At 38.1% G+C, this 18,894-nt stretch overlaps 1 protein-coding gene across 7 annotated transcripts in view; it reads left to right on the top strand.

The window, feature by feature from the left end:
* PCCA (propionyl-CoA carboxylase subunit alpha) overlaps nt 1-18,894 on the top strand; it is a 445,241-nt gene that overhangs the window by 229,649 nt on the left and 196,698 nt on the right. For all 7 annotated transcript variants that reach the window (XR_012514288.1, XR_012514289.1, XR_012514290.1 and 4 more), the window contains one exon: nt 9,018-9,128. Coding sequence is in view for 4 of the 7 variants with exons in the window: in XM_003928223.3 (XP_003928272.1) it covers nt 9,018-9,128 (111 nt within the window). In the remaining 3 variants the exon portion in view is untranslated. The remainder of the gene's footprint in view (nt 1-9,017; nt 9,129-18,894) is intronic.

Genomic DNA, 18,894 nt, shown 5'->3' with positions numbered 1-18,894 from the left:
AGAAATCAAGAGCAAATAGACACCACACCTGAACAATTAACAGAAGGTGATGCAGATGAGTGCTTCCGAAGTGGTGCCAGAGGTTGAGGAACTGGTGCCAGAGGTTGATAGAAGAAGCAGTGCCAGAAAACAGGATCACATCAGACAATGTGGCAGAAGGATTCTGATTATTCAAGACTGCTCTTGACTTCGTTTACCACATGGACCCTTCTGTGATATGGACAGTAAAACTAACATAAACTGTGGAAAAAAGATTGAAACATTTTTAGAGAAATGAAAAAGCAAAAAAGGCAGACAAAAACTACAATGTATTTTCATAAAGTTATAAGGAGTGTGCTGTCTCTCCTGCCTCCCCTTCCACTTCCTCTACCTCTCCTGCCTCTGCAACCCCTGAGACAGCAAGACCAGCCCCTCCTCTTCCTCCTTCTCCTCAGCCTACTCAACCTGAAGAGGAGGAGGAAGACCTTTACGATGATCCACTTCCACTTGATGAATAGTAAATACATTTTCTCTTATGATTTGCGTAATCACATTTTCTTTAGCTTTATTGAAAGAATATAGTACTTAATACATATAACATACAAAACATGTATAATTGACTTGTGTTTTCAGCAAGGGTTTCAGCCAACAGTATGTTACTAGTATTTACTTTTTTGGGACATCAAAAGTTCTATGTGGATTTTTGTCTGTGCAGGAGGTCGGCACACCAACCCTCATCACCTGTACTTTGAAATTCTCATTGTGTACTTGGCTCAGTTTTTTTGTACTAGATTACATGCATCTTTTAAAAAATGACTTATTGAGGTATACTTGACATAAAATAAACTTCTGATATCTAAAGTATTCCATTTTATGAGTTTTGACATATGTATATACCTGTGAAACTGTTACTACAGCCAAGGTGTTGCATGCTTCTTTCACCTTCAGAGTTTCATTATGGTCTTTGCCATTTACCCTCCCTCTACCCGTTTCCCAGCGTAACCACATGATCTTCTTTCTGCCACTGCAGACTGGTTTGCATTTCCTAAAATTTCATATTAATGGACATATCCATTATTATGCATTATTTTTGGCCATGCTTCTTTAACTCAGCATAATTATTTTTAGGGCCATCTTTGTTATTTCGTGTGTTATTGACCGTGTGTGTGTGTGTGTGTGTGTGTGTGTGTGTGTGTGTGTGATAAAATTCCATTGTATGGACAAGCCCGATTTTGTTAATGCATTTGCCTGTTGGTGGAGATTTAAATTGTTTCCAGGTTTTGATTATAGTAAATAAAGCTGTTATTAACCTTTATGTATAAGTATTTGTATAGACATATGTTTTTATTTAACTTGACTAAATATGTAGGAGTAGTTGTCTGAATCAGTGAGTATATGTTTAACTTTTCCAGAAACTGCCAAACTGTTCCATAGTGTGTGTATCATTTTATATTGCCACCAAAGTGTGTGACAATTCTTCTTGTTCCATGTCCTGACTGTCTTCTCACTTCGGCCATGTAAATTGCTTTACTGGGGACATCTCGTTGTATTTCTTTAACAATAATGATGTTCAACAATTTTTCCTGTGCTTGGTGAACATTTTGACTGTGTGTGTATGTGCGTTTTGTTTTACTTGGTTTGTTTTTTGTTTTATAATTGTGTTGTAAGTGTTCTTTACATATTTCTAGATACAACTTCTTTGTCCAATATGTGTAATGTGGGCCAGACATGGTGGCTTATGCCTGTAGTCCTAGTGTACTTTGGGAGGCCAAGGTGAGCAGATCACTTGAACCAGGAGTTTGAGACAAGCCTGGGGACCAGCAAAAATGTATCTCTACAAAAAATATGAAAATTAGCTGGGGATGGTGGTATGTGCCTATGGTCCCAGTTACTTGGGAGGCTGAGGCAGGAGAATCCCTGAGCCTGGGAGCATGAGGCTTCAGTGAGTCAACGTTGCATCACTGCACTCTGACCTGGGCAGTAGAGTGAGACCCTGTTTCAAATAATAATAATAGCAATATTTAACGTGAATATTTTGTCTCAGGTTGTACTTTGCCATTTAATTTTTTTTGTGTGTGAAATTAGTTAACTTATTTACTAATATTTGTGAGGCTTAAAAAATTACAGGTTTGTATTCAAATATTATGACGTAAGTTGTGTATAAATTTTACATAACATGTTAATGTCGAGTTAGCAGATTTCAGGATAGCCACATATTTTTCCCTCCAAGTATCTTTCTTTCTTTCTTTCTTCCTCTTTCTTTTCTTTTCCTTCCTTCCTTTTCTTTTTTTTTTCTTTTTTTTTTATTGCATTTTAGGTTTTGGGGTACATGTGATGAACATGCAAGATTGTTGCATAGGTACACACATGGCAGTGTGCTTTGCTGCCTTCCGTCCCCTCACCTGTATCTGTCATTTCTCCCCATGCTATCTCTTCCCACCTCCCCACTCCCCCGCCCCTCCCCCATTTCCCCCCAACGGCCCCCAGTGTGTAGTGCTCCCTTCCCTGTGTCCGTGTGTTCTCATTGTTCAACACCCGCCTATGAGTGAGAATATACGGTGTTTGATTTTCTGCTCTTGTGTCAGTTTGCTGAGAATGATGGTTTCCAGGTTCATCCATGTCCCTACAAAGGACGTGAACTCATCGTTTTTGATGGCTGCATAATATTCCATGGTGTATATGTACCACATTTTCCCTATCCAGTCTATCATCGTTGGGCATTTGGGTTGGTTCCAGGTCTTTGCTATTGTAAACAGTGCTGCAATGAACATTTGTGTGCACATGTCCTTGTAGTAGAATGATTTATAATCCTTTGGATATATACCCAGTAATGGGATTGCTGGGTCAAATGGGATTTCTATTTTTAGGTCCTTGAGGAATCGCCACACTGCCTTCCACAATGGTTGAATTAATTTACATTCCCACCAACAGTGTAAAAGTGTTCCTATTTCTCCATATCCTCTCCAGCATCTGTTGTTTCCCGATTTTTTAATGATCGCCATTCTAACTGGTGTGAGATGGTATCTCAATGTGGTTTTGATTTGCATTTCTCTGATGACCAGTGATGATGAGCATTTTTTCATATGTTTGTTGGCCTCCTGTATGTCTTCTTTTGTAAAGTATCTGTTCATATCCTTCGCCCATTTTTGAATGGGCTTGTTTGTTTTTTTCTTGTAGATCTGCTTTAGTTCTTTGTAAATTCTGGATATCAGCCCCTTGTCAGATGGGTAGACTGCAAAAATTTTTTCCCATTCTGTTGGTTGCCGATTCACTCTACTGACTGTTTCTTTTGCCGTGCAGAAGCTGTGCAGTTTGATTAGGTCCCATTTGTCTATTTTGGCTTTTGTTGCCATTGCTTTTGGCGTTTTGGTCATGAAGTCCTTGCCTACACCTATGTCCTGAATGGTTTTGCCTAGATGTTCTTCTAAGGTTTTTATGGTATTAGGTCTGATGTTTAAGTCTTTAATCCATCTGGAGTTAATTTTGGTGTAAGGTGTCAGGAAGGGGTCCTGTTTCTGCTTTCTGCACATGGCTAGCCAGTTTTCCCAACACCATTTATTAAACAGGGAGTCCTTTCCCCATTGCTTGTTTTTGTCAGGTTTGTCAAAGATCAGATGGTTGTGGGTATGTTGTATTTCCTCTGAGGCCTCTGTTCTGTTCCATTGGTCTATATCTCTGTTTTGGTACCAGTACCATGCTGTTTTGATTACTGTAGCCTTGTAGTATAGTTTGAAGTCCGGTAGTGTGATGCCTCCTGCTTTGTTCTTTTTGCTTAGAATTGACTTGGCTATGCGGGCTCTCTTTTGGTTCCATATGAAGTTTAAGGTGTTTTTTTCCAGTTCTGTGAAGAAGGTCATTGGTAGCTTGATGGGAATAGCGTTGAATCTGTAAATTACTTTGGGCAGTATGGCCATTTTCATGATGTTGATTCTTCCTAACCGTGAACATGGCATGTTTCTCCATCTGTTTGTATCCTCTCTTATTTCGTTGAGCAATGGCTTGTAGTTCTCCTTGAAGAGGTCCTTTACGTTCCTTGTTAGTTGTATTCCTAGGTACTTTATTCTCTTTGTAGCAATTGTGAATGGCAGTTCGTTCTTGATTTGGCTCTCTTGAAGTCTGTTACTGGTGTATAGGAATGCTTGTGATTTTTGCACGTTGATTTTGTATCCTGAGACTTTGCTGAAGTTGTTTATCAGTTTCAGGAGATTTTGGGCTGAGATGATGGGGTCTTCCAGATATACAATCATGTCATCTGCAAATAGAGACAATTTGATTTCCTCCTTTCCAATTTGGATACCCTTTATTTCTTTTTCTTGCCTGATTGCTCTGGCTAGAACTTCCAGTACTATATTGAATAGGAGTGGTGAGAGAGGGCATCCTTGTCTAGTGCCAGATTTCAAAGGGAATGCTTCCAGTTTTTGCCCATTCAGTATGATATTGGCTGTTGGTTTGTCATAAATAGCTTTTATTGTTTTGAGATACGTTCCGTCAATACCTAGTTTATTGAGGGTTTTTAGCATAAAGGGTTGTTGAATTTTGTCAAAAGCCTTCTCTGCATCAATCGAGATAATCATGTGGTTTTTGTCTTTGGTTCTGTTTATGTGGTGAATTACGTTTATGGACTTGCGTATGTTGAACCAGCCTTGCATCCCCGGGATGAATCCTACTTGATCATAGTGGATGAGCTTTTTGATATGCTGTTGCAATTGGTTTGCCAGTATTTTATTGAAGATTTTTGCATCTATGTTCATCATGGATATTGGCCTGAAATTTTCTTTTCTTGTTGAGTCTCTGCCGGGTTTTGGTATCAGGATGATGTTTGTCTCGTAAAATGATTTGGGAAGGATTCCCTCTTTTTGGATTGTCTGGAATAGTTTCAGAAGGAATGGTATCAGCTCCTCCTTGTATGTCTGGTAGAATTCAGCTGTGAACCCATCTGGACCTGGGCTTTTTTTGGGTGGTAGGCTCTTTATTGCTGCCTCGACTTCAGACCATGTTATTGGTCTATTCAGGGTTTCGGCTTCCTCCAGGTTTAGGCTTGGGAGGATGCAGGTGTCCAGGAATTTATCCATTTCTTCCAGGTTTACTAGTTTATGTGCATAGAGTTGTTTGTAATAATCTCTGATGATGGTTTGGATTTCTGTGGAATCTGTGGTGATATCACCTTTATCGTTTTTTATTGCATCAATTTGGTTATTCTCTCTTTTCTTTTTTATTAATCTGGCTAGTGGTCTGTCTATTTTGTTGATGTTTTCAAAAAACCAGCTCCTGGATTTATTGATTTTTTGAAGAGTTTTTTGTGTCTCTATTTCCTTCAGTTCTGCTCTGATCTTAGTTATTTCCTGTCTTCTGCTAGGTTTTGAGTTTTTTTGATCTTGCTCCTCTAGCTCTTTCAATTTTGATGATAGGGTGTCAATTTTAGATCTCTCCTTTCTTCTCATGTGGGCACTCATTGCTATATATTTTCCTCTAGAGACTGCTTTAAATGTGTCCCAGAGATTCTGGTGTGTTGTGTCTTCGTTCTCATTGGTTTCGAAGAACATCTTTATTTCTGCCTTCATTTCATTGTTTATCCAGTCAACATTCAAGAGCAAGTTGTTCAGTTTCCATGAAGCTGTGCGGTTCTGAGTTAGTTTCTGCATTCTGAGTTCTAACTCGATTGCACTGTGGTCTGAGAGACTGTTTGTTATGATTTCTGTTCTTTTGCATTTGCTGAGGAGTGATTTATTGCCAATTATGTGGTCAATTTTAGAGTAGGTGTGATGTGGTGCTGAGAAGAATGTATATTCTGTGGATTTGGGGTGGAGAGTTCTGTAAATGTCTATTAGGTTTGCTTGTTCCAGGTCTGTATTCAGGTCCTGGATATCCTTGTTGATTTTCTGTCTGGTTGATCTGTCTAATATTGACAATGGGGTTTTAAAGTCTCCCACTATTATTGTGTGGGAGTCTAAGTCTCTTTGTAAGTCATTAAGAACTTGCCTTATATACCCGGGTGCTCCTGTATTGGGTGCGTATATATTTAGGATCGTTAGCTCTTCTTGTTGCAGTGATCCTTTTACCATTATGTAATGTCCTTCTTTGTCTCTTTTGATCTTTGTTGCTTTAAAGTCTATTTTATCAGAGATGAGAGTTGCAACTCCTGCCTTTTTTTGCTCTCCATTTGCTTGGTAGATCTTCCTCCATCCCTTTATTTTGAGCCTTTGTGTATCCTTGCATGTAAGATGGGTTTCCTGGATACAGCTCACTGATGGGTTTTGGCTTTTTATCCAATTTGCCAGTCTGTGTCTTTTGATTGGGGCATTTAGTCCATTGACATTTAGGGATAGTATTGTTATGTGTGAATTTGATGCTGTCATTTTGATGCTACCTGGCTGTTTTGTTGGTTAGTTGATGCAGATTCTTGATTGTGTTGCTGCTTTTTTACCATTTGGTGTGTTTTTGGAGTGGCTGGTACTGGTTGTTCCTTTATATGTGTAGAGCCTCTTTCAGGAGTTCTTGTAGAGCAGGTTTGGTGGTGATGAAATCTCTGAGTGCTTGCTTGTTCACAAAGGATTTTATTTTTCCTTCACTTATGAAGCTTAGTTTGGCTGGATAGGAGATTCTTGGTTGAAAGTTCTTTTCTTTAAGGATGTTGAATATTGGCCCCCAATCTCTTCTGGCTTGTAGGGTTTCTGCTGAGAGATCTGCTGTGAGTCTAATGGGCTTCCCTTTGTGGGTAACCCGACCTTTCTCTCTGGCTGCCCTTAGCATTTTCTCTTTCATTTCAACCCTGGTGAATCTGACGATTATGTGCCTTGGGGTTGCTCTTCTTGCGGAATATCTTTGTGGTGTTCTCTGTATTTCCTGGATTTGAATATTGGTCTGCCTTGCTAGGTTAGGGAAGTTTTCCTGGATAATATCCTGAAGAGTATTTTCCAGCTTGGATTCATTCTCTTCATCACATTCAGGTACACCTATCAGACGTAGATTAGGTCTTTTCACATAGTCCCACATTTCTTGAAGATTTTGTTCATTCCTTTTTGCGCTTTTTTCTCTGTTCTTGCCTTCTCTTTTTATTTCATTGAGTTGATCTTCGACCTCTGATATCTTTTCTTCTGCTTGGTCAATTCGGCTGTTGAAGCTTGTGCATGCTTCACGAAGTTCTCGTGTTGCGTTTTTCAGCTCTATCAATTCACTTATACTCCTCTCTATGCTGTCCATTCTCGTCAGCAGTTCGTCCAATCTTTTTTCAAGGTTCCTATTTTCTTTGCGTTGGGTTAGACATTTAATTTTTTTAATTGCATCTTTTGAGGAGCCGGCTTAAATTTTGATGAAGTACAGTTTGTCAGTATTTTAATAGTTCATGGTTTTTGTGTACTAGGAATAAAAATCTGTTGCCTACCTCAGGGTAACAGATTTTTCCTCTGTATTTTCTTCTGTAGTTATTAAAATAGTTTTAGGTTTGTGATCCATTTGGAGTTAACTTTTTGTTTATGTTGTTAGGATTGAGGTTAATTTTTTTTGGGGGGGGGTCCAAATGGTTAGCTAGTTGTTCTAGTACAATTTATTGAAAGGACATTTATTAGGTTGGTGCAAACATAATTGCGGTTTTTGCATTGCTGAAACTTGCCATTTGATATTGGTATACATTATTAAATAAATATGATTATGTTATACATCATTTCAGTGCACATTTCTTGCTTTTTTTTTGCTAATGACTTATTACTTGCAGTTTATTTTATATTTATTTTAGAGTATGGAATTGATGTTAGACAAAATGCAAATTTGAGCAGTTTTCTTATTTGAGTTCATAATGGGTTGTAAAGCAGCAGAGATAACTTGCGGCATCAACAATGCATTTGGCCCAAGAACTGCTAATGAACGTACAGTGCAGTTTTGCAAAGGAGATGACAACCTTGAAGATGAGGAGCTTAGTAGCTGGCCATCAGAAGTTGACAATGACCAATTGCAAGCAATCATCGAAGCTGATCCTTTCATAACTACATGAGAAGTTGCCAAAGAACTCAACGTCAACCATTCTATGGTTGTTTGGCATTTGAAGCAAATTGGAAAGCTCCATAAGCGGGTGCCTTATGAGCTGACTGTAAATTTTTAAAAAATCATTTTGAAGTGTTGTCTTCTCTTATTCTACACAACAATGACCCATTTCTTGGATTGTGACGTGCGATAAAAAGTGGATTTTGTTTGACAACCAGCGATGATCACCTCAATGACTGGACCAAGAAGAAGCTCCAAAGCACTTCCCAAAGCCAAACTTCCACCAAAAAAAGGTCACAGTCGCTGTTTGGTGGTCTGCTGCTGGTCTGATCCACTACAGCTTTCTGAATTTGGGCGAAACCATTGCATATGAGAAGTACATTCAGCAAATCAGCGAGATACACCAAAAACTACACTGCCTGCAGCTGGCATTGGTCAAGAGAAAGGGCCCAATCCTTCGCCACAACACCACCTAACCACATGTCACACAACCAACACTTAAAAGTTGAACAAATTGGCCTATGAAGTTTTGCCTCATCTGCCATATTCACTTGCCCTCTTGTCAACCGACCACCACTCCAAGCATCTCAACAACGTTTTGCAGGGAAAACACTTCCACAACCGGCAGGGTGCAAAAAATGCTCTCCAAGAGTACGTGGAATCCCGAAGCATGGATTTTTACACTGCAGGAATAAGCAAACTTATTTCTCATTGACAAAAATTAGTTTATGTAATGGTTCCTCTTTTGATTAATCAAGATGTGTTTGAGCCTCGTTTTAATGGTTAAAATTCACAGCCCAAAACCACAATTATTTTTGCACTAATACAGCCCATTGATTTGACTTGACTTGGCAATACCAGGCTTCTTAAGTTTATATTTAGTGTTTTGTTGATACCAGAATTTCAGATTTTTTTTTGTTTTTAATAGAAATCAAGGAAATAAGTAATCTTGAATGGTTTCTGCTAGGTCATAGAATAATGATGATAAATTTCTCCAGATTATCAGAATTCAATTTTTCACTGATTCATTGTTCTTCAATTTGATGTCATTTTACTTTTAGGTGTTACACATAATATTGCATTACTTCGAGAGGTGATAATCAACTCACGCTTTGTAAAAGGAGACATCAGCACTAAATTTCTCTCTGACGTGTATCCTGATGGCTTTAAAGGTATGTATGTTTTAAAATATTTTTGAGTGTTAAAGTTATTTTTATGCTTTATTATAATACATGATTTTATTCTATTCTGAAATTAAGGCTTTTTGGCTTATTATTATAAATTATATTTAATTATAAAATGCTTATTATACTTAATGAGCATTTTTAGAGCACCCAAGACTGTTTACATTCACAATTTTGAGATTTATAGGTGATTCATGAGTGTGATAATCCGCAGTTTTGTAGAGTGCAGAATTCAACTATGTGGAATGTTCTATGAGTCCAGTGTTTTGGAGCAAAACATGTAGCTAGATCATTGGCCTACCTGATTTTCTGGTTTCTGAAAATCAAATCAGATTTGTGTTTTTTACTGAGGTGAGTATATAAGGAACTCTTCTAAAGTGATTTTTAAAAGATATGTTTATGAAAATATACTGAAAATTTCAAAAAACCAGGTTCTAGTCCCATTAATGAAAATCTAAGAAGATCTTTATTCTGAAAAATGAAGTTCTGAATAAAGTAATGAGTGGAATACCCTGCAAAGTTGTCAGTGAGTGTTTCCAGGTAGTAGAAAAATTGCTCATCAAGTGAGAGATAGAGAAAACCCTTTAGTGAGCATTCAAAACATAGGTAACATAAGATATTGAGCGATAAACAAGATTTAGATGAGACTTAATAGAAATATTATTCAAGTGAAAGCCTCTACATACATTTTTAAAGAACTAGTGATGTATGAAGGTTAAGTGTTCTTTATATCCATTAAAGTGTTTTAATATAAAATGACTCACACTCATATTAGGAGTTATATATAGATTCAGGTTAGCTTGATGTCACTGAGTTGCTGAATGCATTTATAAAGCCATTTTCAACTCAGAATTTACAGTACAGAGTTTTCATAAGACCAAACAGAGATAATTGATTTGAATATTCTTTTAAAACTTTAGTGTTACAGAGTTTTATTGTTAGTATTAAGGCAAATGAAGAATGTCTGTAATTTGGGATCTTAAAAGGAAAACTAATGATTTACTAGGTTGTTTTTTCTAAACTTTTGAGTTCTTAAAAAAATACAAAATAAAATACAACCAAGATAGTAGCTGTGTACTTTTGTGATTATTCTTTTAATATTTGTTGGTTTATTGAGGCTAAGTACCCCTTAGGTAATTGCTTTTCATTTTATCCCTAGCACAAAACATAATAGATAGAAGTCTTTGGTGAATTTATGAAAAAAATAACAAAAAAACTTACCCGTAGTATTGATGAGAAAGGATTACTTTGGATTTTTTTTCTTTTCTTTTCTTTCTTTTTTTTTTTTTTTTTTTTGAGATGGAGTTTCGCTCTTTAGCCCAGGCTGGATGTAGTGCAGTGGTGCGATCTTGGCTCACTGCAACCTCTACCTTCCATTTTCAAGTGGTTCTTCTGCCCCAGCCTCAAGAGTAGCTGGGATTACAGGTGCCTGCCACCATGCCCGGCTAATATGTGTATTCTTAGTAGAGACGGGGTTTCACCATGTTGGCAGGGCTGGTCTTGAACTCCTGACTTCGTGATTTGCCACCTCCCAAAGTGCTGGGATTAGAGGCATGAGCCACTACACCCAACCGCTACTTTGGATATTTTTAGTCATTTATACATGTATCCAGATAACCAGTTCATTCTATTTGATTCTAACATTTAGTTTCTTGTCCTTCCTAAAATTTTAATTAAGTTGTAGTACATTTTGAATTGGACTAAGACTACCACGTTTTTATGTCTGCCTGGCTAATTTTGTGATGGTGATATGATAGGAAACAGTGGGCAGAAGGAGAAAACAGAGAAAAACTACAGAGTACCTTTAACACAAACATATGCATGTGTGCATATTTATATATATACCCACATGTACACATTTATATATGAGTCTCTATATATTTAAGTATGAAAAAGTATCCCAGAGGAGAAGAAAATGGGGCATTTAAATTTTCTAATCAGTGTTGATTACTACGTGCTGTACATTTAACTACAACAGAGAATGTCCCAAATTCTCTAGACAAGGGATCCCCTTCAAACTCAGAAATATACTTAAACTTAAATATTGCAGTTTTCCATGATGTGTATAACATAATACATTTCTTTTTTGGTAAGGAATTATTAGCTTGGACACCATAATTTTGTTTTTTATGCTTAGACCAGATAGGAACACAATTTTTAAAATTGTCATACATTGCTTTTAGTAATTATTTAGTTGCAGCCTTCATTTTACATGTGAGGAAACTAGCACTCAGAGATACTCAGTAAAGCTAAATGACTAGTAAAATAATAATACCAGGAATTGAACCTAGGGTTTTCAATTCCTATTTGCGAAGTCTTTGAGTTATGGTAGGATTCAAATTCACAAATCACAAATATTTCCAAGCAGGGTATGCTGTATGTTGTTATATTGCCTCTGTACTTAAGAACTACTCTTCTATATTTGCCATTCTTAATGTCTACCTCTTATTTTATTTTCTCATGTTATTTTCATGTCAGTTCGTTCTTCTTTGAATGGTCACTGTCTCTCATTCTTCTTCTTCAGATTGCTGTATTTCTCATTCTCCATTTTTACCCCAGATCAGCTCTTAGATATATTAAACTGTATCATCTTTGACTGTTTGATATATGTGCCCAGGAGACTGCAGGAAGTGGTAACTACAGTTAATCCAGGATCCTCTCCATATGTTTGGGGCCAGGTCATTTCGTCCCGTTGGGGTTCCCCATCTGCTTCCCATCTGTCCAGCTATCCTAGGCACTATTCACAGGCAAACACCTATTTTTATGACTGCATTGAAATTTTCTATTGTATGTGTTTATTATCCCAAATTTATTTGGATGTAGACTAAGACAGTTTTAGTAGAGATTCTTAAACTTTGAAATGATTGCTTCTAAAATTAAAAAATAAGATACATGAGAAATTATTCTTATCAGCTCTTTAGATGTGGATGTTGAAAAGCATTTTCCCTTGATTCTGAAAAATAAATGGAAAATGAGGAAGAAGATATTTTAAGAACTATAATTTCATTTGGCCTCTAAATAACATTATGGGCTTATTTTTCTGATACTTTCCTATACTTCAACCTCAAACCCCATCAAAATAAATTATCAGAATTATCTCATTCTTTTAAGAAGTTACAGATCTCCTGGTAAAAATTTGATTCAACACAAAAAATATATAATTAAGTGTACTTCTCTTTTTTTCCACTGAATTTAGTCAAGTATTTCTACACTTTTAAAAGTATCACTATGATATTTGGACTGAATTCAATCATTAAAGTCCTCAACAAGTAATTGGTATAGGCTCTAGAAGAAAATCAAAGATGGGTAGTATATTTTACCCACCCTTAATTAACTGACATCATGAGAGAAATAGTCATGTAAAGTGCCAACTACATTACAGGACAGGGTAAAATAAGTGCCTGGTAAAGATGTAAGCAAAAACAAAAACAAAAGTGCCTTCAGAGCAGAGCAAAAACAAAAACAAAAAACTCAGTTCCATTTGAGGGAATCTGGAATGGCTTTAAGGATGAGATAGCATTTAGACTATTGAAATATCTCTCCAGGAACTCTCTCCATGGGAGCTGGGCTGCCATCCTGGCTTGAGAGAGCCATGTGTGCACATCTTCATAAGCCATCCTCTTTGAAGTTGGTAGTTTGAAATTAGCCATGAAGAAATTAGCCATGAAGAAAATTTACTGTAAGGAAACTGGTTGCACCCTGGGGCTTTTCTCCTTCCCCCACCCTCCAGTTGTTTATTAAGCATTTACCAGCAAACCACTGCCTAACTGTTTGGCCTGCATATTGAGCAGAGTCCCTAGTGTAAAAATGAAAAGGATTATTCATCTAGGGAGGAAGGCCTAGAAGACTCACTGAGCATAGGTAATGTTCAGTTTCACAGCTACTGGTGTAGGAGGCAGATGACTATGCTTACTGAAAAATAGGAAGAACACTTAAAAATTTGAATTAGCCTGGGCAGGGTGGTTCACACCTGTAATCCCAGCACTTTGGGAGGCCAAGGCAGGTGGATCATTTGAGGTCAGGAGTTCGAGACCAACCTGGCCAACATGGTGAAATCCCGTCTCTACTAAAAATAAAAAAATTAGCCAGGTATGGTGGTACATGCCTGTAATCCCAGCTACTCGGGAGACTGAGGCAGGAGAATTGCTTGAACCCAGGAGGCGGAGGTTGCAGTGAGCCAAGATCACACCACTGCACTCCAGCTTGGGCAACAGAGTGAGAGTCCACTTCAAAAAAAAGAAAAAAAATATATATATTTATACATACACATTACATATATGTGTATATATATATATACATTTTGTGTGTATATATATATATATATATATATATATATAGAAAGAGAATTAGAGGAGAAAGACTTAATGAACTAAACAACTGTGATTTTTCAAAATAATTCAGCAGTCAAAGTAGAAGGTAGGATGGTCACTACTAAGATCCAAATTAGTGACTCAAAGGAATAAATAGAAATATCTCAAAATATGTAGCAAAAAGGTAAAGAGAATGAAATCATGTAGAAAATGATAAGAGATAGGGAAGATCCAGAAGATTTTACATATAAATGCATACTAGGAGTTTCATGAAAAGAAAAAAGGAAATAAGGAAAGATAATTTTTAAAGAAATAATAGAGGAGATTTTTTTTCCTCACAGTTCTTAAGAAAGCCTTAAGGTATTATTGGAAAGACTAAGTGAGATTCAGACAGGGTTAATTAAAAAAATAACTCCACTAGGCATATAAAAAACAAATACTTTTTTAAAGCTTCTAGAAGAAAAGAAAGAAGATGTGAGGAATGTACAGTCAGATCATGTTGATACTCTGTAAACTGGAAGTTAGAATCTTAGAAGAGTATCTGCTACATAGGAAAGAATTTGACTCAAAAGTAGTATACCCAGCTAAGATATCTTCATCAATATAAACAAAGCCGTTTTCATTTAAATAAGGATTCAGAACTATTTTACCATATATACTCCTTTTGAGGAAATTGCTAAAGAAAGTATTAACCAGTTTTGAGATAAGTTGATAGCTTAAAAATATACAAATTTTTCTACCCCCAAATCCACTAACTTGAGTTAGTTAAAGATACAAGCCCACTAGGAAAAAGAAAGAAAATAGCATTTGGTAAAATGAAAAGCTGAAAGATGGTTCTTTTTTTTGTTTGTTTTTTGAGACAGAGTTTCGCTCTTGTTACCCAGGCTGGAGTGCAATGGCGCGATCTCAGCTCACCGCAACCTCCGCCTCCTGGGTTCAGGCAATTCTCCTGCCTCAGCCTCCTGAGTAGCTGGGATTACAGGCACGTGCCACCATGCCCAGCTGATTTTTTGTATTTTTTTAGTAGAGACGGGGTTTCACCATGTTGACCAGGTTGGTAACTGACTTAGTAACCTAAGAAAGTTGAATCCTAAGCTGAAAATGGAAGAAACTGAGAAGTAGCTCATGACCACTGTGAAACCCTTCAGAAGTCTCAATAATTAGCTCCACGTACCCTTGGAAATTCCTAAACGTAGCACTGTTGGCCTAAAATCTCTGTAAAATTTTCTCCACATCACTTCCCTCACTCTTCTGAGTAAGTCGACTCTCCTTCCCTCATCCTGGTAAAAACTTTCAGATTCTTCTCTGCAGAGGATAAAAACCAGGGGTTACCAGGTACAGTTGGACAAAGGATCGAGGGAACATGGACATACTAAATGTAGTGACACCCCCTGCCCCAGCCTTCATTCCTCAGTTGGTTCCTAGGGTACTGGCAGACAAACAGGTATTTACAGACATGAAAGTAGAAGATCCTTGAAAAATCTAACCCCCTAGTGAGATTACCTAAAGATTCCCCAACAAAATAGTCTAACCACATTACCCTAAAGATGAAGCTGCCAATGATCAACAAAGTCATAGCCCACAAAAAGAGAACTGGCCTGGCTCAGAATCAGGACCTCTGTCTGCATTATTTAATACAACACTACAGCTGAGCATGGTGACTCACGTCTGTAATCCCAGCGCTTTGGGAGGCTAAGGTGGGCAGATCACCTGAGGTCAGGAGTTCGAGACCAGCCTGACCCACATGGGGAAACCCTATCTCTACTAAAAATACAAAATTATCCAGGCGTGGTGGCCCATGCCTGTAATCCCAGCTACTCTGGAGGCTGAGGCAGGAGAAACACTTTAACCAGGGAGGCAGAGGTCGCGGTGAGCCAAGATCGCGTCATTGCACTCCAGCCTGAGCAACAAGAGTGAAACTCCGTCTCAAAACAAACAAACAAGTAGCACTATAATGGGAACCAACACATAGCTGTTGAAAATAAATGGTAGACCTAAAACCACTCTACAGATCAGGCTTCTAGAAAACTATGTCATACCAGTGAGGGTGGCTAGCAGCATGAGGGTTATAGTGGCATGTCACAAAACCTGTAGGTGCTGCTACATGTTTTTGAGCTCCAGTAATTAGTGGCTTAATGAACAAGGAGGGGAGATAATAAACATTGTTTAGGGGTTGGGACTTTAGCTTGAAATTATCCTCCCAAAAGTTTAAGAAGGTAAGAGTTACTTGTAACTAGGAAGTTTTTCTCCTTTCAGTCACAAATACTTGCAGAGCCTATTGGGTCAAAGGTTGTACTTTAGGCTCTGGAAATAGAGGTAAAACTGTCAAAAAGCCTAAGGCTTTTAAAACCTAGAGCTGCAGCTTTTTCCAGCCATGTTTTCTGAAGAGCCCGCTGTACCCAGCCTCATTGACATCACAGTAGAAACTGTAAGCTTGAATGCTGTGAATGTTCCAAGGCTGGGTTTGAGAAAGCCTTAGGACTCCCCCTAGACTTAAAACAAGTAGAAGTGACTTGCTCCTCTGAAGAGTGCTTGAGGCCGTGTGTGTTCTGTGTGAGGGGCTGGAGCTCTCAGTCCCCCTCCCTCCTCACCACCTGTATTCCTCACACACCCAGCAGCATACTCTCAGTCTTCTCCATCAGGACTGGGGAAGAGGGGAAACCAAGAGTCAGATGCAGCACTCTTCGTTTACATTCACACTCGCAAAAAGGGACAGGAAGAACTGGAGAGTTTTTAAGTACATACTGTGCCCCCAAGTGCTAGGTGCATAGTATTCATCGGTAAACAGAAAAAGGAGCTGCCTTCCTGGGACTTATATTCCAGCAGGTTAGCAGTCAGCATGCAGCCTCAGCTCCCCTCATGGCAGCCATGCAGGGTTTTATAGATTAGAACCTGCTCAGAAAAGGGAATGAGGTACATTCACCTTAGCTTACGAGCCGAGAATGCAGTGCCAGTGTGTCTGACTCAACACCAAGCTGGTACACCACCCCCAGAGGGCAAACGGTGGAGACCTTTCAAAGGAAGCTAAGGTCAAAGCCAGGGAAGACATGCCTTACTTAGTATCAGGCCGCAGGGGAACTTGCAGAGGTTAAGGCCACTGTGGCCTGTGATCAGGAGTAGCATAATGCTAGAATTGTTGTAAGAATAGGTGAGTTATGATCAGACTTCTTATACAGAGCCTATTGAAACTGAGTACACCCCCTTTTGAAGTGGAATATCAGTAAAATGGTTGCAGTTGATGTGCATTCTATCAGTTTGCCTGGGAGATGTGATGAGCGATGGTCCATTTTATTTGGGAGACTTCTCTCGATACTGCCTGAGTCTGTGCACTAATAGTTGGTTAGACCAGATGAAATACTGATTGAGCATCTCCAGTGAGTGGGTTCCCCTAATGTGCTGCCTCTTCTGTTGCTGATGATGTGCATGTACTGTACATACGTATCTAAAGAGGTGACTTTTAAAGGACTTTTATTGTGAACCACCATGAGAAATACATTTTACATCCTGACTTAGTATGCACACATATAAACACACACAACATTTTCATATAAAATCCTGTGTTTAAAGTGCTCTGATAATTTGTTTTGCTGGACATGACACGTTAAACTGGCTTCATTAACTACTAAAGAGTTTCTTTACACTGTTTGATAGATATGGGTCTAGACAGTTGTATTCAAAGTGAGATCTGCTGACTGGCAGCATCAGCATCACCCTGGAGCTTGTTAGAAATGCAGATTATTAACTGCCCTCATTCCCTCTACCAGTCAGTCTGCCGGTGAGGTACACACAGCACCTTTAATCCACGTGATTCTGATGTTCACTGAGGTTTGAGAAGCACTGGTTCTTTCTGTACTCCAGAGAGCTTTTGGGATTATATATTTGTGATTATATTTGCCATTTTATAAATTAAAACTGAGGAACTTAAAAATATTTATTTCTTCATTTGATCTGAAAGTAATGGTAATAAATCCATTATGTGTTGACACGAGAGCAATGATGTCATCACACAACATGTGTCCCTTGCATCTGGGAACCTCTGCAGTATACTCTTGAGAAAATGAGTTTAAAAAACAAATACATTTTAGTAGTATTAAGAAAATTATTTGACCTTGGAAGGACTCCTGGGTACTCCCAGTTGTTGGCAGGTCACGCTATGAGAACTGTTCTTCTCAACTATGTGTTTTGACAAGACTGAGATCAAATTTTTGTAATACTTCTCATATAGAGTAATTTATTATATAATCATATGGGATATTTTCATCACTGCTTAGGTGTCAGGGGAAAATGAGGAACTTTCCAGTGCCCATAAGAATATAGTTTATTAGGCCATCGTGAAGATCTAGTATGGAATTCCCAGAACCAGTTGGTAGATCCCATATTTGTATTATGTTTTATGTAATATCTAGGTTTGTCTCAAAGAGGTATGGATTACTTGTGTTCCCTTTGCCCTTCAGGGAGCAGACAGATTACCTCCCCGTGAAAAATCGTGCTGTAGATATTGAAAGTGTATGTTAATTTTGAATATTTTTAGTCTGATTTATATTTTGATTGATTTTTAGACATAATGTTTAAATTACTTCATTTCTTCCAAATAAGTTTAGGCAACTAGTGTTTTTTTCTTTTTTTGAATTGTGCATTGGTTTCATGGTATCTGTGGGTGGTTGGTTCTAGGACACTTTCAGATACAAAAATCCACAGAAGCTCAAGTCCCTGATACAAAATGGTATCATATTTGCATATAACCTACATATATCCTCCCTGTTCTTTAAATCATCTCTAGATTACTTACAATGCTTAATACAATGTAAATACAACATTAATCATTTTTACATTGTATTGCTTTGGGAATAATGACAAGAAAAAAAAAAGCCTATATGTGTTCAGTACAGATACAACCATACAATTCTTTTTTCTCAATTATTTTCAGCCTGCAGTTGTTTGAATTCATGGAGGATCGATTGTAAAAGTAGCACTTTATGGCTGATGAGCCAGCACTGGAATTGCTCATATTGTCCTATTTAATACTCTACCGTCTGTATGTAGTACTGTGGCAAATAAATAGTTTTAGATTTGCGGTGAGGTTGCACAGCTGTTAAGGGATGTGTTAAGCTAGACCCTGAAGTATTTGAATCCTGCTTTGACTCGCAACCTTCTTCTTGAAGAATTATACAAATTCTTCAATCAGTCACTCACCCCAGGCCTTCATGGCCAGCCCACTGCCCCAGGTCTAGCTGTATAATGGTAGGAAGAGAGTGTGAGTGAGAGGAGGAGAGAGAAATTGGTTGGTTGATTGGGATTCAAGCCCTGACTGCATGCAGAGAGGCGGAAGAATCCCGGCGCGATATTCTTTGGATCTTCACACTAGAAAGCATGGCCGTGTCTGTGTCCTTGACTAGCCGCTCTCATTTTCTCCTGGGGCTGGGGCTTCTTGCACGCTATCCTCG

Source organism: Saimiri boliviensis, chromosome 16, assembly GCF_048565385.1.
Source record: "Saimiri boliviensis isolate mSaiBol1 chromosome 16, mSaiBol1.pri, whole genome shotgun sequence".
In the NCBI taxonomy this organism is placed as follows: Eukaryota; Metazoa; Chordata; class Mammalia; order Primates; family Cebidae; genus Saimiri; species Saimiri boliviensis.
Note: the sequence above shows the minus strand (reverse complement) of the source record. Positions and strands in the feature narration are given on the sequence as shown.